Source organism: Cokeromyces recurvatus (genome assembly GCF_025118155.1).
Source record: "Cokeromyces recurvatus strain NRRL 2243 chromosome Unknown BX663scaffold_10, whole genome shotgun sequence".
NCBI lineage: Eukaryota > Fungi > Mucoromycota > Mucoromycetes > Mucorales > Mucoraceae > Cokeromyces > Cokeromyces recurvatus.
In genome coordinates, this window is record NW_026251396.1 from 316,133 (window position 1) to 342,851 (window position 26,719).

A 26,719-nucleotide genomic window follows, 5' to 3' on the forward strand; every position below is an offset into this window, starting at 1 on the left:
AAATAAAAATAATGCCTTCTTGAAATCAATTACTGCTACGATTCTTTTTGTAGGCTTTATCACAGCATTTCTACTTCAAATTCAGACGATGTTAGTATTTTTTTCGACGAATCAGAATTTATTTTCAGACACTTAGCTTATCTTTTTTTGGAAGAAGCGAAAATGGAGACAGAATGTTAGACGGCTTAAAATGCAACTGTAGACTAACAAGTCATTTATTTATTTTTTACCTCCTGCCTACATGGATGTTACTGGCAAACAACCTTAAGAAGGTTTAACTAGCGTATTATAAAAAAAAATTCCATCTTTTGGTGTTGATTTAATTGTACAATGGGAAACCAATTTACGACTGCGCTGAGCAAATTTAAGGATTTTTTTTCTTCGATTCAGGGGTGGATTCTTTAAAAAAGACAATCAGCTTCTCGAGCATTCGTACCATTATAGCACTATACGATGTAAGAGTAGGACTCAAAACTCATTTCTTAATCATAACCTATATTAAATCTTGGGAGCCAAAAAAAAAAAAAAAGGATCCGAGATCTCTTTGTCTCTTTAAACTAACAAGTTCATATCAGTATTCAGCCAGTCTAAGAGAAACACAAATAAGTAGACAGTCTGCGCTTAGATTATATAACTAATAAGTAAGACATCTTTAGTGATAATCTTGTGATGTGATCTTCAATAAACCATATTTTAATCTTATTGTATTGGATCCCAGATCGATAATTATGTACTGAATTTTTGCTATGCTATTTCTTCCTCTCTCTTTTGCTGTTTGTCTTTTATTTTTTTTATCTTTCTTTTATTAATGACATGTACACCCATATATCCTGAAGCCAAATCACTCATTGCAGCAAAAAAGCTGGCAAAACTAGAAAGCATTTTGAAGCTTTGGAAAATTTACCGCAAAAGAACAGGCTATTTTTGAACTCTATATACACAGATGAATACACTTGCAGAGTCTCATTTTGTCGAAAGACAAGTGAACCTTCTGAGAGTGCTTCTCTTTAATTAGATGATTTCAATCAAGAAGAGATTAATAAATATTTCAGACTGTGCACCGTAGACCCCGTCCGTAAAGAATGTATTTGTATCTTATCATGGGAACAATGATATTCGAAGTCTTTCTAGTGCAGAATATTACAATATGATGGGAAATATGAATAGACTCAAAAAAAGAACACAAAAGAAAGCAAGAATTAGGTTTAACTAAAATTGAAACTGATATCCCAACACCGAAAACAGTATCATCAGAAGATTACCTTCAACATGTGTTATATATGATGGAGCATATGAGCCGCTTATTTGAATTTTATGGGTTTAACACTGCAAGATACGGATGGAAAAACTACGTTGGCTCTCAAATCGCTATAGAAACAAGCGTCAATATTTTGTTAAATGGAGGTAATAAGTATAACAAGGATAGAAGAAAGAATACGAAGTGAAACAGAAGAAGAAGAAGAAAAGCCAGAAGGGTTGAAGATAATCAAGAGGAACGAGCGGCTGCCAATTCACAATTGAAAAGGTGTAGGAAGAACAAAAGCTGTTTTGAAGAAGGCGATCGCAAGAAAATGCCTCTTGTAATCTTTGGTGTTGGCCTTCAAAACAAGGATCATATCAAATTCAAAGGTCTTCGACACGGCGTTTCAAACAAGATGTATAGGCAATTAAAGCATAGAGACAGATTTGGAGAGTTGTTACTTTTAGATATTAATGAGTATAAAACCTCCAAGGTTAGTACAACAATGTCCATATATCATATGTTCTAAACAGCATCCTTATATATCTATAACTCTTGCTTGAATCAAGACCTCAAGAATCTGAAATGTGGGGAAGGAGACGATATCAAACGAATCCATCAAGTATTGAAGTGCAACACTTGCAATATTTTTTTGGAATCGTGATGTGATGGCATCCAAGAATATGTTTCTGATTGCTTCTTCAATTTGGAATGGAAACGATTGCCCTATTGTCTTCATACGACAAAGCACCACCTCCAATGTGGTTGCCACATCTCACTCTGATGAGGTGCTGGCTTAAAGATACCTGCAGGTAAGAAGTCTTTACGAAAAAAAAAATAGCGGTATACCTCGTCCATGCCCCTATCATCCTTCTCAAACGTTCAGTCGTACTCATTCTATTGAGTGTCTACATATGCACCATCGACTCCAAATGCCAAGAACGGTCACCGACCCACTCTCCTTCCTGCTAAATCAACTACCTACTAAAAAGCTAAAATGCTCACAGGATATGGCTCCTTGGACAATCCGTTGGCCAGCTATTTGTACCATTCTACATGAAATGGATTACCTCTTTCATGAAAAGCTACCTCTAGATCCTCCCTCAGAACCCGGCTCACTACTGGTGAAATGGTTACTCAACTAACAGTGCTAATACCCTTGTACTGTCTCTTACTGATCTTTTTTTTTCAATTGCTTTATTTTTGTCTAACTCGTTATATTTATTTTATCCTTTTACACATATACTTTTATCCTTTTCCCTTTTGTCTCAAAAGAGGGTTTTTCTTACTTGTATACTATTAGAACTGACTAAGGCAATACAGCAGATAAAAAATGCAATGTGCTCATTTGGTAAAAAAAAAAAAAAAAAAAAAAAAAAAAAAAAAAAAAAAAAATTAATTTTAAACGTAAGCAGCATTTTGAACACAGCAAATAATAAAAGTTTCCTTATAAATATAAACAGTCATTTTTTTTTTTTTTACCCATTAACATCAATGTAGATTATGCACATTTGTTTTTTCTTTTATTATTCATTATTCAATATGGCTTGGATGTGTTCAGGTTTATATATAATTATATAAAGCTTAGATTGTATACGTAAACATACATATATAATAACATAATAGTATTACATAAAAGCTAAAACAAATGAAGCACTCATTAAAAACTTGCATCAAGCAAACATATTAAAAAATGAAAGAGTCATTCAAGCAATGAAAACCATTGACAGGTTATATTTCTTTTTTTTTCATAAGCTGTACTTATATATAATATCAGAAAGGATTATTGTCCAAGATATGCATATGATGATAGTCCACAATCTATTGGTTATGGTGCAACAATATCTGCCCCGTAAAGTTATAAAAAAAAATAAATAAATAAATAAAATAAGCAAAGATTTAATATTTGTATATAATAGACATATGCATGGTTATGCTTTAGAATATTTGGAACCTTATCTTAAACCAGGAATGAAAGGTATAGATTGTATATACCTTGTGTGTATTTAATTAACATAACGAAATAATTGCAATAATAGCTTTGGATATCGGTTCTGGATCTGGCTATTTATCTGCCTGTATGATGCAAATGGTAAGTCCACATACAGACAGAGACAAGAAATTTAACAAAAAAATAAATTAATTTTAAGGTTGAATCCAATGATGGCAAAGTTATCGGAATTGAACATATAAAAGAGTTGGTAGATTCTTCTATAAGAAATGTACAAAAGAGCCATCCAGAATGGATTCATAATGAACAGTTGAAATTCATTGAAGGTGATGGAAGGCTTGGATATGAGCCAGAAGGACCTTATGATTGCATGTAATATATAAATATTTATTATAATAGTAATCCTAAAACTATCAGAAACTAAGAATAGGCTTCCTAGTCATGTAGGAGCAGCAGCACCTTCGACACCCGAGAATTTATTAAAACAATTGAAATCACCTGGAAGGTATAAGCTTATAAATGGCTTGATAAAGAATGAATCATAATGCTTTTATTTTTATAGATTATTTATACCTGTTGGAACCGACACACAATGGGTTATGATATATGATAAAGATGATAAAGGAAATATACATGAAAAGAAATGGATTGGAGTACAAGTAAATCAATTCTTATTATCATTATATTTATATCATTTATAATTATTTTTTTTTTGTTATTTAGTATGTACCTTTGACAGATGTAAAATATCAAAAGACTACATTGTATGGATAATAAACTGGTAGTTGCTACTGTTGCTCATCATCGAATATTGAACCCAGTTTTTCTATTTTTTTTCTTTTCTTTTCTTTTCTTTTCTTTTTTTTTTTTTTTTTTTTTTTTTTAAATCTAGGGTGGGGGCAAAATGGATAATAATTCACCCCTTCTTCATTCTAAGTGGTTAAACGTAGTTTGCAATTTTTTTTCTCCACTTTTCTATATTTTGTCATTGACATTTCTATATTAACTTTACTCTTTTTTTGTTTTTCTTTTAAATACATACATCTATATTTGTTTATGTTAAACTATTATTAATAAAGTCATGTATGATATAACATATAAATCAAAAGAAAATAGTAGTAAAAAAAGAGTGAGAGCAAGTCAAGCATGTGTACACTGTAGAAAGAAAAAAGTAATTCTATTTCCCTTCTCTCCCCCTCCCCTTTATTTTCTTTTTTTTTTTTTTTTTTTTCTCGTGTTAATACTAAACAAAAAAAAAAAAATTAAAATATAATTAGATCAAATGTGATGAAAGCAGACCTAGTTGTACACAGTGTCAAGAAGTCAATGTTATGTGCGAATATACTGAACCAAAGAAAAGAGGACCACGAAAAGGATATGTTCAATTATTAGAAGAAAGACTTGCTCAAATGGAAAGAAGATTGATGGGTCCAGGTATGATGACTACTACTACTCTTGATAAAGATGATAGTAGACGTTTACCTCCTTCACCAACGACAATGAAACAGTCATCACCTGTCCAATTATATAAAGATTTAGGTCAGTTCTTTTAAATATTAGAGTAATATCGACATGATGTGCTTATAATCCTATTTATCCCTGTATTAGAAAGTCCATCTGATCTTCCGCCTATAGACATCGTAAATCATCTCGTTGACATATTTTTTAAATATATCAATTCTGTATTTCCTTTTGTACATCGCGCTATACTTAAGAAACAGATCCAAGATGGATTTGTATCACGTCCATTATTGTACAGTGTCTTGGCCATTAGTGCAAGGTGATTATTTATTTAATATTAGCAGTAACTTAATTTTAAAATAATTCTTGTCTCTCTGTTCTATTCTTTTTAGATTTTCCGATCATCCATTAATTAAAACAAATCCACCTTATTTAGCTGGCGAAAGATTTGCTGAAAAGGCACTTTCATTAGTCGATGCAACTACACTACAGCCTAATCTAGATAATATTCAATTTTGGGGCATTATGTCTTGTCTAGAATATGGACGTGCTTCAGGTTCAAAGTAAATTATGGCAATCGGAATTAAATTGACCCATTAACTTTTTGTTTTTTTTTTTTTTTTTTTTTTTTTTTTTTTTTTTTTTTTTTTTTTTTCGTACTTTATAGATCTTGGATTTATGGCGGTTTAGCAATAAGGTAAATCAAATACCCTTTTGTAACTTTTTTTTTTTTTGTTATCTTTGGTTCATAACGGTCGAAATATCTTATTATAATAATAGTAATAATATTTTTTTTTCTTTAATAGATTTTGTCAAGAATTAGGATATTATAAAGAAGAAACACTAAGTACACCAATTCTTAATGAAGATGGATCTATTGATACAGTATCCATGGCATTACATAGAAGAGTCTTTTGGAGTTGTCTATGTATTGACAAGTAAGTTATAAAGAAAGAAAGAAAGACAGAAAGACAGAAAGAAAAAAAAAGTGTTTTTTTTTTCACTCAAGTTATTATATCCTTGAATTAACATAAATGTACGTAACAATTTAAAGATTATCTAGTGCTGGTACACATCGACCTCAATGTATAGAAAGATCAGATTGTGATGCAAATGCACCTAATATATCAGAATGTATTATATTAAGAGACCCTACCTTTCATCGAAATGTGGATGGTCAAGCCATATCAGATGATTCTCTTATGACTATAGCAAAATATTATATGATAAGTGTAGAAAATTATGGCGAAGTAAATCGATTTATGAATAGAGCCAAATCAAGTTCAGCTTCTATTCTGTGGCCTCCTATTGCAGAATTTAGAAATTTAGATATACAACTACGTACCTGGAAGGATAGCTTACCAGAATCTTTTCAGTTTAATTTTAAAAATTTAAAGCATCATCGACAGTATGCAAGTGCAAATTATTTGAATGTTTGGTTATCAAGTCATGCTATATGGTGCTCAAGTATGATGATCCTTCATCGTGGTAGTCTTGCATTTAGTGATGTGGTTAAACCTACAGAGTCTATCTCAGAAGACTTGTATCGTCGAATTCAGACAAGTATTGATATGTGTCGTCTCTGTGTAGATGCTGCGATGGGTATATTTGAAGCTATAAAAGATTTATGTGGTTACAATACTTTACCCTATATGGGTTATTCTGCCTATGTTTTCGCAACTGTACTGATGACTTCAACATTTTCAAATACACCAGAGTCATGTAAAAAGAGTAGTCGAGGATTAAAAATCTTGTACGATCTGATTGATGTAAATATACCTGCTGCTATTTTTAATACAAACAGATCATAATAGCTCTTTTTTTATTTACAAAAAAAAAATTCTTTAGGGACTTCGACCTTATTGGCCTATGTGTGAAAGATTAGCAAATGCTACAAAGGAACTTTTAATAACACATCAAAAGCTATATCAACAAGATTCATTATCAACAACATCTTATCCTACTTTTTCATATAATATGATACCTAATAATGATACGACAACGGCAGCAGCAGCAGCAGCAGCAGCAGCAGCATCAGCAGCAGCAACAACAACAACAGCAACTAATACTACTACAAAATTAGCCTATGCAAATATAAACCTACCTGATATTCATTCAAAATCATCACCTAGTACTCATTCATCATCACCTATCACAACCTTGTCAGCTTCACCTATTCATCATCAAAGAACATTAGAGGCACCCCCTGTGTCTTCTTTACTTGGACAGACAACAACGACAACAGAACCAGCTGTTATACCTCCTTATCACCAGCAACAACAACAATACCTCTTGCCGTCTTCATCACCTTCATCTCATCAATCTAGGTTTTTTAACATGCTACGTCCTGAACAACAACAACAACAACAACAAGAGAGTTTATCAGCTTTAGCTACAAATTGGAATAGAGGAAATGAAATAGATTTTAATAGTTTAGAATTTTTATATGATACAGGTCTTTTTGGACAAGTAGTTTTTGATGTTACAAACACACCATCTCATTATCAATCCATTATGCAGACACCTCCCCCTTATATGACAACAACTATACCGAACAGTAGTAATCAAACAGCAACACCTAGTACAACAGCATCGATCTCCCCAGTCAATTCATCTGCTTTTCAAACCCTTTTACCTTCACAATCATCTAATACATACAAATCTTTATGGAATTAAAAAAGAGAGAGTAATAAAAAGAAAGGGAACTATTTATTTATTTATTTATTTATTCATTTTATAGATAAGAATTATGTTATCTTCTTATCATCTATAAATGGACTTATCTAATAATATCTTTTTTTTTTTTATTTTCTACAAGGCATTTATTACGGATAGGTCAGGAGAAAAAAAAAGATTACATTTTATTATGTATGTAAATGACTTCAATTTCATATATAAAATGTGTAGAGGAATATATTATTATTGTTATTGTTATATTATTATGAAATCGATTGATTATGTTAGCAATAAGCAATGCTTACATAATTATCAGATTAAAAAGAAAGAGACTCGAAATAAGAGTAATAAAGCAGAGATAAATAAGAAGCAACGACATCAAGATTATTTTTATTTTTTATTCTCTATTTATTCAAACTATTCATCTTCTATTTTATTGGAAAATAAAGGAAATACAGCTAGAGACCATTTAGCGAATGAAAGAACCTATTTAGCATGGTTTAGAACCTCTTTAACTTTAATCACGTTTAGTATCGGTATAGTAGTAGTAGTAGTAGTAAAAATGATACAAGACAGACGCTTCTATCTGTAATAACTATCTACCTCTTTTTATAGGTATGATTCAACTGTATCATAACAATAATAGTTCCAATCAAAAGTTTATCAAAACCTTAGGTTTAATAAGTATGCTCTTTAGCATTCTCTTTTTGTATTTCGGTTATGTTCGATACTTTCATGTTCAATGGGCGTTGCAACAAGGTGCTTTTCCAGCAAGTAGAGGGATTATTGTTTTATCTTCATTTTGTATCTTATTTATCTTCATTTCTATCCTTACTATCATGCTCTTAAATTAAAAATAGATATATGTATATACATATATTATATATACACATTTATATACTATACAATATACGCATAATTTTTTTTATTTTTTCATTTTTATTTTTATTTTTATATTTATATTTTTATTTTTTAAAAAATATTATAGTAATGATAAATAAATCAACAGATTCCAAAGTAGAATTAACAAAGATCGATTATAAATTAAAAAATGCTATAACTAAATTAACGTCTTTACAAGCCATTACAATAAATAAAAAGTTGACATCTCATTACAGTTATGGAATAAATAGTGATTCATGCATTAGAGATAGATTTGACATTACCATTCAATTAAAGCCCTTTGAAGATATTCAGTGTAACTTATATATGATGATAGTTTTGAAATAAAATGTTAATCGCTTGTCATTGTAGGTCAGATCATATTTGACTCAAATAACTACGATTTTCCTCCTGATATTATTTTTAAAAAATCATTTTTTGCCACAAACACAGATTTGATAAAGCTTTTACCTTCAAAAGACTGGAATATTGATAATGAAGATTGTCTTTATGATTGGTTTAAAAGCATTTTGAATATCATTAAAATGGTAAAATTAAATAAATATTTGATTTACTATTTCTTTTTTTTTTTTTTTAACTTTTTTTGCATAGTATGAAAAAGATACTACTATTTTCGAGAAAAATGATAAAAGAAAGACATGGGATTTATTCGAAAATACAAAGAGAAAGAATGATGAAGACAGTGTAGATTTAGAAGATCCTTTTAAACCCTATCCTATTTTCAACAAAAACAGTAGTCCAATTTTACAGCAAAAGAAGAGAATAAAGCAATCTAACTCTGACAATGATTTCAAGCTATTTGATTTGACTGCTTCATCCAAAAATAAGCCTCAAATAACAAAAGAAGAATTAGAAAAACAAATACTATGGAGAAAAGAGTTTATGACTTCATGGATCAAGATGTACAAAAAGTAGGAAGAATTTTTTTTTTTAACAAAAAAAGCTCAGTACTTACATATATAACAAATCTAGTCATATAGTGCAATATGATGCTAGAAACTGTGAATCATTTGCATTGTACCTTAATTTTAATATTCCAGAAAGTAATAACGATAGTTGGGAACAATATAAGAAACAAAAACAAAAAAGCCTTGAAAATTTTGATGCTATAAATAAGATACCCAAAGCAAAACCAAATGCTCCTATGCTTATTAACTGTAATAAGTAGTATAAATATCCTTTGCTTATGATTTTTAATTTACTTATTTATTTTTATAGTCAAGTTAAATTCTTCGGATAGTATTTTAGAAATCCAGTTAATATCAGTCATGAATACAAAGGAGATAGGCTCTTCAGAACCTGATTTAATAACTATTGATTTTAAAACTGATACTTCAAAAAGTATATCAAGCCAGATTGATTATATTAAATCTATTATTCGTAAGGCTGCTATTAGGTTCCATTTGTTTCAAGAAGAATAGTCATTCCCATCCCTCCCTTTTTTTTTTCCCTATATTAAAAGGCAAAGAAAATGAAGAAGATAGAGTACCCTATCTGTATAGCAGTTTGTTGTAGACCTTTATTTATTATTAAATTTCGGAAATAAACAAAAGAATATAGATATATATAAGAGTCTTTGGTCGTATCATGTATATTAGACACCGGGTATATATAAAATTACAAGAACAAAGCATTATAGAGTATTGAGGCATATTATATTTTTACTGATATTATTCATAATAAAAAAAAGTTACGAGAACTAATTTAACAATCAGTAACTTTGATTTATTACCAAAGTTTTGAGTTAAAGTCTATAATCGTTTCCAATTCTCAAAGCATAGAATACTAACATCTATATCCATTTTAAGTATTCTACATTTTCCTTTAGCAAACATATTGATTACAACTGTTATTAACAAGATTAATTTAATATAAATCCAAGCTTAATAACAACTTTGTAAAGATAGCGTATTAAATGTCAATAGTTGGTTAGGGAAAAGTATATCGACATTTTTTTTTTTTTTTTTTTTTTTTTTTTTTTTTTTTTTTTGTTTCTAGCATTGCTTGTCAATAGCTACAGTAACATCAATATTACACAAGTTCATAAATAATACAAAACTAGACCAACGTTCATTATTTTTTTTAACTAACTACAAGTTAGATAAGTTAAGCGGTTGGATTTATTGTGATAAATAATCTATTTTAGCTAATGAAAAAAGGTATAAATTTCATCTATAACCATATTACTACCCATATGTTATCTTCCACAAAATCATACCAATATAAACGATTATGGTACTAAACATTTACCGAATCAATTCTTTGCATACATTTATATTTTTATTCTTTTTTAGTGCAAGCTCGACTGTGAGAAACTATATAAAGTGAAACTGATAAATATTTTCGCTTATTTCTAGAAACTGGTCGCACGTACACACACACACACATACACACACACAAAAAGATCGTTCAAAATTAAATTTTGATTGCACTAAAAAATGATAAAGGTCGCTTTTTTCATAAAACCAAAAGTCGCAATTTTATAAAACAAAGATTGTAGAAAATTAAATGCTGGACGTACTTTTATAGATACTGGTCGTACGTTTATAAATCCTGATGATACTTTTTTGAAAGAAAAAAAAAGTTGCACTTTATGCTTGCTTGGTGAAAATCAACAATGGTCCAGGAACAGCATCTGAATGTCAAGTTCAAGGGATCAGCTAAGTTGTTATTATTATATGATGGTCTTAACATGTACAGTACAGTATAAAGACTTTATAGGCTTCTTGGTGTTCCTTTAAAAATACTAGATCAAACATATTTAAAAATAGCAAATATCTTCAGCCTCATTGCCATATTAATATTTCCTATTGGTAAAAGTAGATTTAATATAATATTATTGTATCCATAATTATACAAAATACTAACTTAGCAAATGGCTTCTGGTAGCTATATAAGACTTCAAAAAAAAAAAAAAAAAAGCCTACACCTCCCAAAAAATAAAGAAAGACCAACAAAGTCAAAGGGGTAAAAAGAGCTGCTGATGAACATGATGAGCAAGGACAAGAGCAAGATCAAGACAATCAAGTAGTAGATCCAGAAGAAGAAGATCCCATTACTGGTAGAAAAGTCTCCAAGGGTACTACCACACTTCACTTTATAAAGTTTATTAACGAACTGCTGGATGTTATGGATAAAGATGAAAAAGTTCCAAAATTCATACCTGGTCTTCGACACTATCGGCACATATAAATATGATCCGTTGTACCGCAACATAGAACAAAAAAGTTGTCATGTGTGCCTTCTTTCTGCTTCCTCACCCGAGCTTAATGCAATTGAACAATTCTGGGGGGGTGATGTCAAAGGGAAAATGAAGTGATCACACATAAATCTGTCCAAAGAAAACTTATCAAGTATAATAAAAGATGCCAGCAATGCAGTACCAGCTAGCAACTTGTACAATTTCTGTGTTTATTCAAAATGTATGATAAACAATTGCTATATTAAAAGACCAATGTAATTTATTTATTTTTAAATAAAGTTATAGTTATCAACTTGTTGCACTCTATATTAGAATACTTGAAAACTACAACCTCCAGTAAATCTTGTCTGACTTGCCCAATGTTGGTAGAAAAGCCAGAAGTTGAAGATATCCGTATGAAAGAGGCAAGCACAAAGCGGGACTATATGCGTTATACTGTTCAGAATAAAGCTAGATTTTTCGGTCTGAAGATTGAAAAGTGCATGAGTGTATCAGCTACAACGAAGTAGTTGGGCATTCACATTCGAACAGCACAGAGATGGGTTAAACAGTATAGTATGTGCCCTGATACTATTTTTGACAGCTGTAACAGAGTAGGTCGCAAGTGTGTACTCTAACCGAAGAACATAAAAAGACTGTTATCAATTTCATTGATGCTTCTGTTGTTGAAGTGACCAAGCATTTATTGAAATGGTTCAACGATCTTAAAATTTCGCGCAGTACTGTTTATAAATTTATAAGAAGTGAATGTAACTTTTCATTGAAAAAAGCAGATTTCCATTCTATCGAAAGAAACGGTCCATCAGAGATTGAGGAGCGGTGCAATTGGGTTTGTCAATGGGAAAATATAGACATAAACTTCCTGGCCAACTGCGTGTTTCTTGACGAGTCTGCTTTTGATTTAAACATGAAACGCTCAGGAGCCTAGTCCAAAAAAAAAGGTACTCGTGCTATTATTATTAGATCTACTACGAGAGCAAACACAATATCTATCTTGGGTGCGATCTCTGCCTCAGGTTTGAGAACAGTTGGTGTAAAAAAAAAAAAAAAAAAAAAAAAAAACAAGACATGCTAAAAAGAGAAAGGCTGATGGATACATAAGCTCAGGAGCTATTACATGTTACTATATTAGTTTCTTAAAAATGACTCTTGATGAAATGGATAAACATCCACATATGAAAGGTTACTATATTGTGATGGATAATGCATCAATTCACACTCACAAAAACATAAAGAGATATATTGAGTATCGAGGATATAAATGTGTATATCTTCCTACCTACTCTCCTGAGCTTAACCCAATAGAATAATTCTGGGCAATAGCAAAGAGTAAGGTTAGGCGTCATAGATTTTTACAGGATGACACTTTATCAAAAAGAATTGCGGAAGCCTGCAAAAATGTGGAGAAAAGTCACTTCAGAGGTTTCGTTTCACATTCTTACAAGTGTTGGGATAAATGCTGAAACAAAGAACTCATGTAATGGCACAAATGACTTAAATCACAATGCACAGATAAGAATCAGGTAAGAAATATTAGATCAAATATATATACATATATATATTTATATTTGCAATGATGATGATTTTTTATTAATAAGACAGCACAATGTGAAGTGAAACTGCATAGACAGTTTGTTAAGATAACAAGGAGTTATTATCAATATATATATTTATTATAGTTAGGTTACTTTGGCGGGTAGAGATAGGGTAATCATATTTGAACGGGATATAAATTAATCGTGCATTGGGCTGCTGGGCATGCTCATAGGACCATGCCCTGCTACAATACTTGTATGCTTTCTTTCATTTAAGCAAATTATCATTGGATTTACAATTCTGCAAAGTTTTTGTGGCTTCTTGTCCTTTGATCGTAAAATCGGTTTATATTCTTGTTTGAGCTCCTTCAGCACTAATAAAGTTTCCTCGCAAGCAATCTATATTCTCAATACTGTGAGTTAATACATTCTTTCTCTATTTAAATCGTGCCCTTAGGTCATCCAACTTACAGCAAGTGTTTTAAAGAAGCAGATAAACGGAAGAACTGTAATATCTTTTTCAGAAAAACTGATAGGTACATTCACCCTCTGCTCTTTGGTCATGATATAGATTCCGGGTGCCTGTGTTGACATTGACCAATGTCTGATGGAATTGCCTATGCAAAGTAAGAATACAGTTATTCACATCAAATGCACTTAAACATAGTATTGCACGAGTCACTTACCATGGGCATGCAGGAAATGGATCTTCAATTTTGTGAAAGTGTTGAATGAGGCTTTGTCGTATAACTGCGCCACTGTTCGTATCATTGCCAACATACCACACATGGCTTTATAATGGTCAAAACTTATTTTACCAGTCTCATTTGAGCCATATCCAGACGACACTTCGGTCAAAAGGATTTCAATTGCAGAGAGATCATTGACTATGAGCGTTCCATCAGCATTATACTTATATCGGCCGTCATTCATTCCTTTCTGTTTTAGTTGTATGGTCATGGCATTGAGTCCAATTTCTCCTGGAAAGAAGGTAACGTTGTGGTTCACATTGCGTAAATATTTGGTAGTGGTTATCATACACCTGTCAAATAGATAAGATCGGTAGCAAGATTCAGATTTTCGAAGTACTTCGAGGCCACAATCGTCAAATATATAGTCATTTCTAAAAAAAAAAAAGGATTGCAATTAAGTATGTCTTCAGGTCTTTACTACTTTCATTTACAAAGTGCGACAAATATCGACAATCAGTTTTTTTTTTCTGCAATGAGGATTGGATCATCAAGCATAACACAGCTCAATAGGTCAATACAGCTTTGCATTTTAGTATTAGATTCCTATAATACTAGTAGAGTTAGATTTTCTTATTCCTAACTCCATTGCTGATAACTACATACCGCATCGAATATAGCGATGGACATCTCAGCAAGACATGGGCTTATATCCTGCATCGTGACTAACGGTATTTTTTGGTTTAGCTTGTCATATAGAACAGGAGGTAGACAGCTTCTCCATCGTACTAGCTTCCCGCACCAAATCACGTTATGCCTTTCAGAGCTAAATATAATAAAAAGTAAGAACACGTAATTGTTGCCAAATAGTACTCTTTTTACCTCAGTTGCATTAAATATTCCTTATTTTCCTGGTCGTCAAGGAATTGCTTCCATTCTTCCCAAATACTGTCCTTTTTATAATCACAGTTGTCGTAATTGTCATGGTCATTGTCATCGCCTTGTTCACTGGTTTGATTGTCATCAACCATGGTAAACACCTTCCTTTTACTTGCCCTAGTACGGCGGCTTGGACCTTCTTCACAATTGTTACCATCTATAGGCCGTTTTCTAGCATTTTCTTTTTCTTCTTCATTGGCCACTTGTTCAGCCATAGCGCTTTTTAATCGAGTCTACAGGTTCATTGTATGGTATAAAAGTGAGTATACGCGTTCAATTGCACGAAGTGCAGGAATGCGTAGCATTCATATTACCTTTTGAACACCATATTTCAGCGTTTCTTGAGCCATTTGGTCGGCATAGCTGACAAAAAATGTATTAAATTTTTTTTTCCTCTGAAATCTATAAAGACTGGTTAACGACAGTAAAAATAATAATCATAATGAACTGAAAAAATAAAGTATATTGACCTGCAAACTGGATGCCATCGTACTTGCCATTGTCTCAGCGATTGTGCCTGCTATCACATGATTTTTGATTATCGTCGCGTCATTAATGAGCCTATTGGATGCGCTACGTCTGGTGAGTGCAGGGTCCTGAGTAATTAACTTGGATAAATAATTTGTGATGGTCCAATTGCATGGTTCAGAGGTCCAAAAATCTATACAAATGGTAAATAAAAATAAAAATAAAACGCATGCAATCAAATATTTCTAAAGAAGTATGTCCATTGTATCTTGGTTTTCATAATTGAAATCATGACCATCTGGGAGTAAAAGCTGTAAAATATTCATTATAACCGAATTGTACTTGATTTCAGCAGGCATCACATTGAAATAGTCAGGCATGTGAACTTGCTGAATGTATTTCTCTATATATGTGAATTCAAACCCTTCTTTGAAATTCGTTGAAATTCCTTTAATATCTCCATTAGCTCTCTCAAAACTGAACAACCAGGTTGAATACATAGGGCCAAAGTCACGAATGGTTTGACACAAATGTAAATGCATGTGTATATTGGAAGTAATAAAATTTGCACCATATAACTTTATATTTGATTTCACAAATTCCACAAGAAGATTATGAGCAATATTGATTTCATTACCGGTAACCGAAGGAGAAGCTAATATCTGGTTTGCTCTTACAAATCGTAGCCAATTGATCATATGTTCACCTGCTATTCTTCCTTTTAAAAGCAACAACGAGTATACCACTGTCCAGGAACGGAATTCATCACCTTTCAAACTTGAAAAATTAGCAGAGATTTTAGCACTTAATGTAGAGAATTGTGGAGGAACGATGAGTTTTTTTGTCTGTTGTGCCATTTTGGTAAGATCTTTACTGGTTAAGAAGTTTTCTGTGAAATTTAAATTTTTTTTTTGGTGGATTTCCAATAATTGATCATTTTCTTTGCTGTCCCAAGATAAAGGTTACGTAATCCATCAACAGTAGTACAATGAACAAGATCCAAGTAATGCAGCCTATGTAGTTCACTCCATCTTACTCCATAGTTGTTTTCAATTGCTTTACGTTCTGCAGTTGTTTTAGCGTCCCTTTATTTCACTGCTTGTTCATAATTTGATTGTTTATTTCTAGGTGTCCATGGTTCACAATCAACATTATCGAAACGACCTAGATTTGGTTGTCCTTCTTGTCCAGGAAACTTATTGGCACATTTGTGACATGAAAGATAGGAATTAAATGCAGTAAATCCACAAGTCTTCTTCAAAGCAGGTATGTCACAATTAATAGTACTCAAGGCACAACGAATAGTTCTTCCTTCAGGAGCATTAAAAATGGATATAACGATACAATCATAAAGTTCCAACAATTCATCTACCATTGGACGTAGGAAATGGTTTATATTTGATAAAGAGGGTTCAGAGGGTCCAGGAATTAAACCGACAAGAATCATGTTGTACTTTTTGAATCGTTCGTTCCTAGGAAGGTTGTTTATAATTAAGTAAATAGCCCCAACCCGATAATTCATGGTCTTTGTTGGTGTGAACCAGTCGATATTCAAGCTTAACATGAGGGAACCATCTTTTTGAATGAATGGTGCATTTTCTCCATCTTTTTTGAATTGTTGAAGGTATTCACCATCAAAAAAATCAAACATCATTCCTTTAATAGTGCTTCTCTTTCGCCATTCATTTATTTTTTCTTCCAACTTTGGACGCATAGAGAATTTTTTTAGAGTTGCCTTAATTGAATTATAAGCATAGCGCTTAATTGGTTTAATGATGTTGTTGGAATCTTTTATTATTAATGGAGCATGACAACTTATTTCAGAGTATTATATAGTTTGAACACCATATTAGAACAATAGGACACCAATCCATTCATAACATCTTCATAATCATAAATGTAGTTACATTCTGGGCATACGACATATTTTTTAAGTCCTAATAATATTATAAATAATATATAAACAAAGCATTTTATCAATTTAATATATTGATAATTACCTTTAACAACAAAACCAGCGTTAATTCTAGCTTTTACAGTGCTAAGCTTTGAAGGAAGAGTATAACTTGATTGAAATAAGAAAAAAACGGCGTTCATAAACTTTAATAAAATTTTGGTAGACAATATAGATAAGCCAGCAATATTTTGGAAGAAATTAATAAAAAGCATAATAAATGCAGGTAAAACACCGATTATGCTTATATTAAAAAGCTGATTAAAGGCGTCCGCGGATGGTATGTTCGATTCTTTTGTATCAAAAAAAAAAAAATTAAATAAGACAACTTTGTAGAAAGTATTACATTTAGACCTCAAAAGATAGTTTTCAATGGATCAGAAAAAGTTGATAAAGCATTCTTATATAGATAACTAACAAGTATCTCGTTTAGAATAAAGAAGTACTGTAAATTGATACTTACAGTGCTGTAATAGTAATTAAACTGCGGTCTACTTTGAACTTCATTGCTAAGAGAAGCCTAAGGCAAGACCGATAGAGACATCAAATATCAAAATATAATTATATATGCCTTTCACCATCATCCGGATTCAACGTTAAGTTTTTAAAAAATATAATATTGAATAATACATATGATAATAAAATAGAGCAAAAAAAAAAAAAAAAAAAAAAAAAAAAAAAAAAAAAGGGTATAATTATTTAACTACAATAAAAGCAATTTTCTTCAAAAAGGATTAGAATCAAAGTACTTGTTTGTTGTTTTACAAAACCATCCTTTTTTCGTAAACACGAAGTCTTTTTCTTCATCATCAGTATCAGTAGTAGCATTACTGAAATCCTCCATACTGTCACTGTTGGAGCAATCGTCATCGCCATCAAGACTAGTACCTGAAGCAGTTTCATACGTATCGATGTTCTTTTTAGGGATTTTCGAAAAAGATACATCATTACAAGGTGGGTAGGTGCCATTGGCTCTCTGTTGTGCACTTTAGTGACTTACAAATATCGTGAGCCAAATGTAAACTTGGAGCAGAAGCATGAGCCGATAAGAAAAGAGCGCGTTATGTTGTATATACTTGTATTAAATCCGTTCAGTGAATCACCACACCATAACCAACTGATCGACTCTCATTAGGTAAGAGGTTCCCAGAGATTAGAACAGGACTTTCGACAATTACTTATCCTAAATTGACCTGTAGCTCTTTTCATCTTGGAAACAAGACAAGGTGATTCATACGAGCAGTTCAAAATAAGAGGTTTAAAAGTCTATAATACATATACTATAATCTTCGAAGCAAATAAAATCTGAATGACTTATTAAAGTGTTTTTTTTTACGAAATGCAACTTCTCGCCTTTGGAGCTAATAAATGCGCGTTAATGAATAGAATGTTAAGGATTTTTTTTATGTTTACTATTAAAAAATAATGTAAAAGAATATCTCAAAGGCGACCAAATAAAGTGACCAGCTGATTATGGGAAAAGTGACCAAGTAAAGTTCAAAAAAATAACCAATTAGACTTCAAACTTATGACCAAACAAGGCTGAAAAAAATAAGCAGTTCATTTTAAAAATCCGACTAACATTTTCAAAAAAAAAAAAAAAAATGTCCAATTGACGGCAGACGCATTATAATAGCTAAACCCCCAAGTCTTGCCCCTTCCATCCAAATGAACTCCTCACACACACGCTCACATAGTTTTTCTTGTTTGCATATGAATAACCGTCTTCAGATGCCCCAAATCTATTGAAGATCCACTCTCATATCTCTTGAACATATTACCATCAACATTCCATACTAAGAAAGTGAGAAAATCAATTGATGCCTGGCTCATACGCTGGCCTTCTATATGTGCAATTCTGCTTGGAGATGGACTATCTAGCTTCACTCCCAAATCCCTGAACCCTCTGACCATCATCTTCTTTCAATACAGTAACGATTCTCTGATAGTTAATCATCATCACTTATACATACACTTTAACATTTTCCCTTTTATATCCCAAAAGAGTTTTTCGTTCCTTTTTTTTCCATAGCGATCTGACCAGGGCAAAACAGCATATACAAATGCTATGTGCTCATTGGTCTTTTTTTTTAATTTTTTAAATAAAATTCTTCTTTAATGGTAATAGCTAAAAAAAAAAAGAGAATCAATAATTTCTGAAAAGAGTTTAGGGCACAAAATGTTTACGTTATTAGAATATTCGGGGCAAAGGATTCTCCTAAAGTAGCACTGTTCTTTTTTTTTTTTTAAAGAAATAGTATTCGACAGCCTAATACTGTGTTTCTTATTCTATTTTTCTTCTATTTCGGTAGAATCTGTTAATTGATTTATTCTATTTCTTAAATTCTCTTCATGTTTTGTACTTATTATAATCATTATGAGAAGTTTTTCTGAATAAAATAAAAAAAAATATACTCATTCAAACGTATGTTACAAAAAAATATAGAAAATCGTCTCATGTTAAAATTTATTATTTCTAAATAAATACTGCTTTTTTTTTCTTTTTTTTCCTTCTTTTTCTTTGTTATTTTTTTTTTCTTTTTTCTCTTATTTCACTATGACAAGCCAAGATTATAAATTTGAATTCTTAAACTTAACTTGCAATAGCCATCATCAAGAGGAAGAAGAGAAAACTTTTTCTTCTACACATGATCTTGCAGAAATGATGCTTTATGCATTTGTGGATAATACACCTTCTGTTGCTGACTTACTTTGGTCTAAACAACTGCTTCAACAAGATGATTTCTTAAAGCTTACTCCTGATAACCAAGAATGGGATGAAGAACAAGTCATTACCTTTTCTACCCATGAACCTTTCAATACATAATAAATATCTTCATAAAGTATCAATTATATATAGTTGTGATTGGCTGAATCAAAAAATAAAAAATAAAAAATAAAAAATAAAAATAAAATAAAAAATAAAATAAAAAATAAAATAAAATAAAATAAATAACGAAATTTGAATTCTATATCATTCCTTCCTTTTTTTTTTCTGAACATATAATGAGCTATTATAAATATGTCGTCACAGCACAGAAACCTACAGCAGTACAGTTTGCTGTAAAAGGCTCATTTACTTCATCGTACGAAACCAATCTCATTTTGGGGTACTAAATTTATTTCCACAAATGCAAAGATTATTCTTCATGTACTTATACTTTAAGTTTAGTAAAGGAACACGTATTGAAGTTTATACGATCACTCCTGATGGTTTAAAATCAACTATTGATTTTAGCATTCATGGAACTATCATTGCTCTGAATTTATATATACCTCAAGTAAATACATTAAAAATCTATCTATTATATATATATGTTTATACACATTTAAACGCGTTATATATCTAACCTTTGTTTCAAGTCTCGAAATAAGGCATCACTCTTCTTAATCACTTCTCGACATAAATACTGTGTTTTATCTTATGATAGTTCACAACAACAAATCATTACAGAATCAAGCGGTGAAATAGGTTTTCCTGGTCAGCCTGGTCATGAGACTTTAGATGCACATCTAACGATCGATCCATCTTGTCGATATTTTGCAACAACTCTATATGAATCTACAGTAACCATCATCATACCAGAATTTACAAAACCTAAAGAGTTTACAGTCCCACACGTATTACGAAAAATATCATTGCGTTCTAAAGAAGGTAGAAGACGCCAAGATATCACATTACAACATCCAAGTGATTATATAAACTTTAGGTATATAACAAAATAACAACTCCCATATACACAACATATGTATTTAATATTCCTTGCAGTTTATCAGATAAACAAATAGTTTCTTTAGCTTTTTTACAAGATACATCAACAGAATCTACATTACTTATTTTATATGATGATGCACTTGGACGCCGTTACTTGCAAGCTTTTACGATCGATCTTAAAAATAGAAAATTAGTACCTGGCGACATTGTCTTGGATCATTTTGAATCAGATGCAAATTTATTAATAGCTATGCCTCCTACTATCGGTGGTGTTGTTTTAATTGCTGGTAGATTTATTCGATACCTTAAACCAAATCAACCTCCTATTGCTATTGGCATTAGACCATCTATAATTAATAGGTAAAAAAAAAAAAAAACCATCGAATACTACTAATTTTACTAACCCTAATTATAGCTTTTCAATTATGAATGATGAAGGATCTCGTATTTTATTAGGCGATGTGGAAGGAACACTACATCTTTTAACTTTAACAATTACAAATAATCATGTAGATGCACTATGTGTTATTGGCTTAGGAAATGTAAGTTTAAATAAACATGTCAATGTCATACACAAACTTATATAAGCAATGAAATATTTTACTAGATCTCTATACCCTCTTGTTTAGTTTATTTAGATAATGATGTTATATTTGTTGGGTCGATTGTAGGAGATTCACAACTGATTCATGTGCAGCGAACAACAAATGCAGAAAATGGTGAAATATTGAAAGTTATTGATGAGTTTGCCAATTTAGCTCCCATTACAGATTTCTGTGTAGCTGATCTCGACAAGCAAGGACAAACACAATTGATTGCATGTTCAGGTGTAGCTCAAGATAGTTCATTAAGAATCATTCGTAATGGTGTTGGATTAAATGAATTAGCAGCTATTGAGATCAGTGGGGTTAAAGGCGTTTGGGCTTTACGTTCTTCATTTTATAATGAACATGATGATGTATTATTGATTTCTTTTGTGAACCAAACTCGACTATTAGCATTACGTGATAATACTATGATGCAATTAGATACATATTCGTGCATAGAATTTGATTGTAGAACATTAATAGCAGCTAATGTAAAAGAGGACATGATTATTCAAGTGACAGATAAAAGTGTAAGGTTAATGGATGCAAATTGTTCTAGTCTTGATTTATTAGATGAATGGAAGCCTGACGATCATAGTCAAATTACAGTTGCATCTGTTAATCCTTCACAATGTGTTCTTTCTATTGGATATGGTAGACTTGTTGCGCTTTATATTAAAGATAGAAAACTACATTTGATGGGGTAAAACATAATATATATAAATATATAAATATATAAATATATATGTATGTATAATGATATTAATACAATACACATATATTCTAGTACAACACAACTTCCTAATGAGATTTCATGTATTGATATAAGTCCTATTCAATCGGGTCATGTTATGGAATCCAGCGTTGCGGCAATTGGTGTATGGCAAAATGTAGGCGTATGCCTGCTTTCTTTACCCAGTCTTAAACTAATAGCAGAAGAACGTTTAGCAGGAACAGTCATGCCACGCTCAATATTGATGGCACAGTTTGAAAATATATGTTATCTACTTGTTGCTCTTGGTGATGGACAATTCTATAATTTCAAGTTAGATACAGAGCAAGGCATATTATTTGATAAAAAACGTACCTTTCTTGGAAAATTACCTATTAGTTTAAGTACATTTACTTCAAATGGTACAACACATGTCTTTGCAGCTTCGGACAAACCAAGTGTGATTCATAGTCGAAACAATAAACTTGTATATTCAAATGTAAATTTAAAGGAAGTGAGATGCGCCACATCCTTTAACAGTCTTAGTTTCCCTGATGCAGTTGCGTTGACGACTCAAGATAGTCTTGTTATAGGACAAATGGAGGAAATTCAAAAATTACACATCACAAAGATACCTACTCGAGATACACCGAGACGTATTACATATCAAGAAAAATCAAGGACATTTGGTATTATAACCGAGCGCATTACTTCAGAACCCTATACATCCACTACGACAACCGGAGGTTTTGAAATCTTAGATGACCAGTCATTTGATGTTCTTGATCGTCTTTACTTTAAATATTTTGAAAGACCATTAGCAGTTACATCCATGACATTTGAAAATGATAATACAGAATATTATATTTTAGCAACAGGGAAAGAGACAGATGAATATGAAAGTAAAAGTACAGGCCGAATTATTATACTTCAAGTGACTTCTGAGCGTAAGCTAAGAGTTGTTAGTCAAATAAAGACAAATGGTATGACAGATTGTATAAAACCTTTTCAGGGAAAACTGTTAGCAAGTGTGAGAGGCATGGTAAAAATTGATCAAATAAAAAAAAACAAGTGGTATAATAATTTTGTTTTAAACTTATACATCATTATCTATAACTAGATTTGTGTTTATAAATGGGAAAATAGACCTGGTATTCAGTCACTTGCTTTAGTTTGTTCACAAAGAGTGCCGTCCATAACAGAATGTATGACGACTTATGGAGATAATATCATTACGGGAGATATGATGTACTCTATTGTCCATTTACGTTATAATTCCAAGACAGAAACTTTAGTTGAAGTAGCAGCTCACGAAAAATTAAAAGAGATATTAGCTATCGAGGCTACTAATGAAAACTTTTATGTGGCTGCTGAAAGAGAGGGACATTTATTTGTTGTTGAGAAATGCAATGAAGATACATTGAATGATGAACCTCTTTTAGAAACTGTTAGTATCTGGCATCTTGGTGATTCTGTTCGCAAGTTTAGATTTGGTAAATCTTTGAAACTATTTTATTTTATTTTATTCTATTTATTTATTTATTCTTAAATAACAACCTTTTTGATACTGTGTAGGATCATTGGGTATGAATAATGCAGATCCTGATCGTAAACCAGAAGTATCTAGCTTAATATTTGCCACAGCAAGTGGCGCTATAGGCTTAATTACAGATTTATCCATTGATAGATTTAAACTTTTAGATCAAATGCAATATAATATGTCTAAAGTGGTGAAAAGTATTGGTAATCTTAGTCATATTGAGTAAGTGATTTTTTTTTAAAAAAAAAACAAAAGTGTATGTTATTAGTTTAAGCTAACTTACTCTTGTATAGCTGGCGAAGTGTTTCTATCATGGATAGAAAAGATCAAGCGATTAACTTTATTGATGGGGACTTGATTGAAAGCTTTTTAGATTTAACACCTCAGCAAATGCAAGCCGTAGTGGATGGACTTTATGGAGGTCGTAAACTTGATAAATCGGTAGAAGACCTTTGTAAAGTGGTAGAAGAATTAATGAGTGCTCATCCTTAACTATTTAATTGTAAATAATAATAAACTTGGCATACAGAAAAAAAAAAAATTAAAGTGGGATATGTATAATTATTTTTATTTATTTATGTGGGGCGTTTTTTTTTCTCTTCTTTTCTTTTCTTTTCTTTTCTTTTTTTTATCGGCTGGGCATCATACCACGTCCACGACCAGCACCACGAGGCATTTGTGGACCAGCTTGAGGCTTTTCACTTTGTGCATTCTTTACAGTTTCATCAACAGATAAAATCAAACAAGCAGCTTCAGTAGCAGCAGCAATTGCGTTTGTCTTCACGAGTGCTGGTTCCCAAACAAAGGCTTCATAATTATCTGCAATTGTTTCATTATTAATATCAACGCCATACCAAACACCTCCCTGAGCATGTTTCATTCTTAATTTGTTCAAAATATCTGTAGCATCAAAACCAGCATTATCACACAATTGTCTAGGAATGATTTCTAATGCCTTTGCAAAGGCACTAATAATGAGTTGCTGTTTGCCTTCAATTGTACGAGAATGCATACGAAGATATTTAGAAAGCTCCATTTCTGTAGCACCACCACCTGCGACTACTAAATTATTTTTAATAGCACGTCTAACGATCATGATAGCATCATGAAGAGAACGTTCTACTTCAGCAATAAATTGTTCTGCACCACCACGAAGAATCAAAGTACATGTCTTGGCTTGAGGACATCCTTCAAAGATATTGAAACGTTCACCACCTACTTGCTTTTCTTCAAAGGATTCACATTGACCTAAATGTTCAGGTTTTAAATCAGAACATGTTGACTGAATTGAACCTCCCACAGCTTGAACAACACGATCCATATCATCCTTTGCAACGCGACCAGCACAGAAAATATCTCGATCGGCAAAGTATTGTGTAGCCAAGTCACCAATAGGTAATTTAGAAAGAACAACCTTGGCACCACTAGCTACGATAGCTTCAAGTTTTTGGTAAATAATTTGCCATTCAGCATCTACAATAGCTTGATATTCAGATACTTGTTCAACACGAACTTCAGCATTGTCCTTCTCTGCCTTCAATTCAAGCTCAACATTGAGACAAAGGACCTTGGGATTCTTGAAAGACTTGGGTTGCTGTTCAAAACCAGCATATGAAAAAGTCTTTTTAAAGGCCACACCTTTGACAAGAATTGAGTCTTGCATGGCGCCACCAGGAACACGCTTGATACCAATCAAACGTTCATTTAAGCTTTCTTGATCAAGTGACATGACAGCATCGACAACCATTTTTGTAAAAAACTCTTTTTGAGAATAAATTAATTTAGAATTCATAGCAGTGGCTGCACATTTTGAGAGTAAATCACGGAATTCGCTAAATAAAAAAAAAAAAAAAAAAAAAGATTAAATAAGGGCTTACATGTAATTTAAATATGTATAGTTTACGTTTCGTTATTTTTATCAATCTTGACAGCTAATTCCTTTACTTTATCAATAGCCAAACGAGCAGCTTGTCTATATCCCTTAATAATCACATGGGGGCTAACACCTTCTTCAATATAACTTTTGATTTCTTTTAATAATTCACCGGCAAGTAAAACAACACTAGTAGTACCATCACCCACCTTGAAAAAAAAATATAAGTTTTATAAGTAAATCTTGAAAGCAACATTATTTTTTTTTCCTTTTATTTACCTCAGCATCTTGAGAACGAGCAATATCTACTAATGTCTTTGCAGCAGGATGAACAATATCAAGCAACTTCATGATAGTAGCGCCATCATTAGAGATCGTTACTTCACCTTTGCTGTCAACCATAAGTTTATCCATGCCTCTAGGACCCAAAGTTGTTCTGATAGTATCAACAACAGCAGAACAAGCATTAATATTCGAAAGAAGTTGTCCCTTTCCCTGAGAAGTATCGGTACCTTCTTTTAAAAGGATAATTTGTGGTTGCTAAATGTATATATATATAAATGTATATAAAATAGATGATGAATTAGTTATGTTCTAAATTAAACTTAATTAGAAATGAAGAAAGAAAGGTCAATTAAAATGAAAGATCTCGATCTATATTAATTTTAATTGCTGATTCTAATTAAGAATGTTGATTATATGACTGCATCCAGTTTATGATGATGATGAAAGAAGGTGATGGAACTTTTTTTTTTGGAAATAAAAAAAAACGCGTCATAGAGAAATAAGTTTCTTTTTGTAAATATTTTGTTGTTTTTTGTCTTCTTTCTTTCTTTCTTTCTAGTTATTAAGTAATAAAAAATATTTAATTCAATATTTACCATCATGGGAGGCGCCATGGTATATTAAATATTTGTATGTAACTTGACAGAAAAAAAAAACGAGGGGAAAATCTCGAAAATTTTATTTTATTTTTTTTTTTTTCTTGACATTAACAAAAAGTCACGCCCAAAATGGAGTTTTAAAATTATATAGCTGAAGAAAATAGGTTGTGCCACAAAAAAATTGGAACGCTAATAATGAAAATAGGGCATTCATGTTTTTAGTTATAAAGTAGGCACATCTTGGAATATAGTCTTATATAAACCATCTACAACCAGTTAATGATTGAAGAACATACGATATTAAATCATAGACAGTTGTAGATCTAGTAACATAAATTACATAGATTTTTAATTCCTTTTGGTAAAAAGGGGTAGCTTTGATAATATTAT

The 26,719-nt window shown here is 31.6% G+C and overlaps 12 protein-coding genes across 12 annotated transcripts; 8 read left to right on the forward strand and 4 right to left on the reverse strand.

Moving 5' to 3' along the window:
• Positions 1–1,153: 1,153 nt before the first annotated feature.
• BX663DRAFT_506810 (uncharacterized protein) lies at positions 1,154–1,629 on the forward strand (the record flags this gene model as incomplete). The annotated part of the gene is made up of 2 exons (XM_051527244.1): positions 1,154–1,441; positions 1,463–1,629. Coding segments are annotated over exons 1-2 (328 nt in total), but the record flags the coding sequence as incomplete, so codon positions are not given.
• Positions 1,630–1,983: 354 nt separating this feature from the next.
• BX663DRAFT_471440 (uncharacterized protein) lies at positions 1,984–2,385 on the forward strand (the record flags this gene model as incomplete). Its single annotated transcript, XM_051524151.1, has 1 exon — positions 1,984–2,385. Exon 1 carries the CDS (start codon positions 2,155–2,157, stop codon positions 2,383–2,385), a length of 231 nt encoding a protein of 76 aa, XP_051383528.1. The 5' UTR covers positions 1,984–2,154.
• Positions 2,386–2,713: 328 nt separating this feature from the next.
• On the forward strand, positions 2,714–4,075 carry BX663DRAFT_506820 (protein-L-isoaspartate O-methyltransferase). Its single transcript, XM_051527245.1, has 9 exons — positions 2,714–2,801; positions 2,880–2,970; positions 3,018–3,092; positions 3,160–3,218; positions 3,280–3,332; positions 3,391–3,563; positions 3,631–3,696; positions 3,754–3,850; positions 3,915–4,075. The coding sequence occupies exons 1-9, from the start codon at positions 2,744–2,746 to the stop codon at positions 3,963–3,965; spliced, it is 723 nt and encodes a 240-aa protein (XP_051383529.1). The 5' UTR covers positions 2,714–2,743; the 3' UTR covers positions 3,966–4,075.
• On the forward strand, positions 4,067–6,752 carry BX663DRAFT_506827 (fungal-specific transcription factor domain-containing protein). Its single transcript, XM_051527246.1, has 8 exons — positions 4,067–4,362; positions 4,469–4,730; positions 4,800–4,971; positions 5,045–5,215; positions 5,320–5,349; positions 5,459–5,590; positions 5,707–5,956; positions 6,014–6,752. The coding sequence occupies exons 1-8, from the start codon at positions 4,273–4,275 to the stop codon at positions 6,461–6,463; spliced, it is 1,557 nt and encodes a 518-aa protein (XP_051383530.1). The 5' UTR covers positions 4,067–4,272; the 3' UTR covers positions 6,464–6,752.
• Positions 6,753–7,392: 640 nt separating this feature from the next.
• Positions 7,393–8,244, forward strand: BX663DRAFT_506834 (uncharacterized protein). The gene is made up of 2 exons (XM_051527247.1): positions 7,393–7,864; positions 7,944–8,244. Exons 1-2 carry the CDS (start codon positions 7,519–7,521, stop codon positions 8,180–8,182), a joined length of 585 nt encoding a protein of 194 aa, XP_051383531.1. The 5' UTR covers positions 7,393–7,518; the 3' UTR covers positions 8,183–8,244.
• A 413-nt stretch (positions 8,245–8,657) lies between these two features.
• Positions 8,658–9,198, forward strand: BX663DRAFT_33603 (uncharacterized protein). Its single transcript, XM_051522136.1, has 2 exons — positions 8,658–8,758; positions 8,823–9,198. Exons 1-2 carry the CDS (start codon positions 8,756–8,758, stop codon positions 9,144–9,146), a joined length of 327 nt encoding a protein of 108 aa, XP_051383532.1. The 5' UTR covers positions 8,658–8,755; the 3' UTR covers positions 9,147–9,198.
• A 3,968-nt stretch (positions 9,199–13,166) lies between these two features.
• Positions 13,167–13,901, reverse strand: BX663DRAFT_530727 (uncharacterized protein; the record flags this gene model as incomplete). The annotated part of the gene is made up of 3 exons (XM_051530339.1): positions 13,167–13,367; positions 13,440–13,585; positions 13,655–13,901. The coding sequence occupies 3 exons, from the start codon at positions 13,899–13,901 to the stop codon at positions 13,167–13,169; spliced, it is 594 nt and encodes a 197-aa protein (XP_051383533.1).
• A 250-nt stretch (positions 13,902–14,151) lies between these two features.
• BX663DRAFT_33708 (uncharacterized protein) lies at positions 14,152–14,873 on the reverse strand. The gene is made up of 2 exons (XM_051522138.1): positions 14,540–14,873; positions 14,152–14,483 (listed from the first exon to the last, which is right to left on the reverse strand). Exons 1-2 carry the CDS (start codon positions 14,809–14,811, stop codon positions 14,297–14,299), a joined length of 459 nt encoding a protein of 152 aa, XP_051383534.1. The 5' UTR covers positions 14,812–14,873; the 3' UTR covers positions 14,152–14,296.
• Positions 14,874–17,705: 2,832 nt separating this feature from the next.
• BX663DRAFT_506862 (uncharacterized protein) lies at positions 17,706–18,423 on the reverse strand (the record flags this gene model as incomplete). Its single annotated transcript, XM_051527248.1, has 1 exon — positions 17,706–18,423. A coding segment is annotated over exon 1 (266 nt), but the record flags the coding sequence as incomplete, so codon positions are not given.
• Positions 18,424–19,545: 1,122 nt separating this feature from the next.
• Positions 19,546–19,922, forward strand: BX663DRAFT_506864 (uncharacterized protein). Its single transcript, XM_051527249.1, has one exon. It carries the CDS (start codon positions 19,576–19,578, stop codon positions 19,843–19,845), a length of 270 nt encoding a protein of 89 aa, XP_051383536.1. The 5' UTR covers positions 19,546–19,575; the 3' UTR covers positions 19,846–19,922.
• Position 19,923: 1 nt separating this feature from the next.
• BX663DRAFT_506866 (mono-functional DNA-alkylating methyl methanesulfonate N-term-domain-containing protein) lies at positions 19,924–24,218 on the forward strand. The gene is made up of 10 exons (XM_051527250.1): positions 19,924–20,128; positions 20,191–20,299; positions 20,382–20,728; positions 20,788–21,093; positions 21,149–21,275; positions 21,341–22,023; positions 22,108–23,074; positions 23,153–23,525; positions 23,608–23,794; positions 23,866–24,218. Exons 1-10 carry the CDS (start codon positions 20,025–20,027, stop codon positions 24,062–24,064), a joined length of 3,402 nt encoding a protein of 1,133 aa, XP_051383537.1. The 5' UTR covers positions 19,924–20,024; the 3' UTR covers positions 24,065–24,218.
• Positions 24,130–26,390, reverse strand: BX663DRAFT_536074 (T-complex protein 1 subunit eta). The gene is made up of 4 exons (XM_051530616.1): positions 26,327–26,390; positions 25,725–25,985; positions 25,476–25,654; positions 24,130–25,404 (listed from the first exon to the last, which is right to left on the reverse strand). Exons 1-4 carry the CDS (start codon positions 26,342–26,344, stop codon positions 24,201–24,203), a joined length of 1,662 nt encoding a protein of 553 aa, XP_051383538.1. The 5' UTR covers positions 26,345–26,390; the 3' UTR covers positions 24,130–24,200.
• Positions 26,391–26,719: the final 329 nt, after the last annotated feature.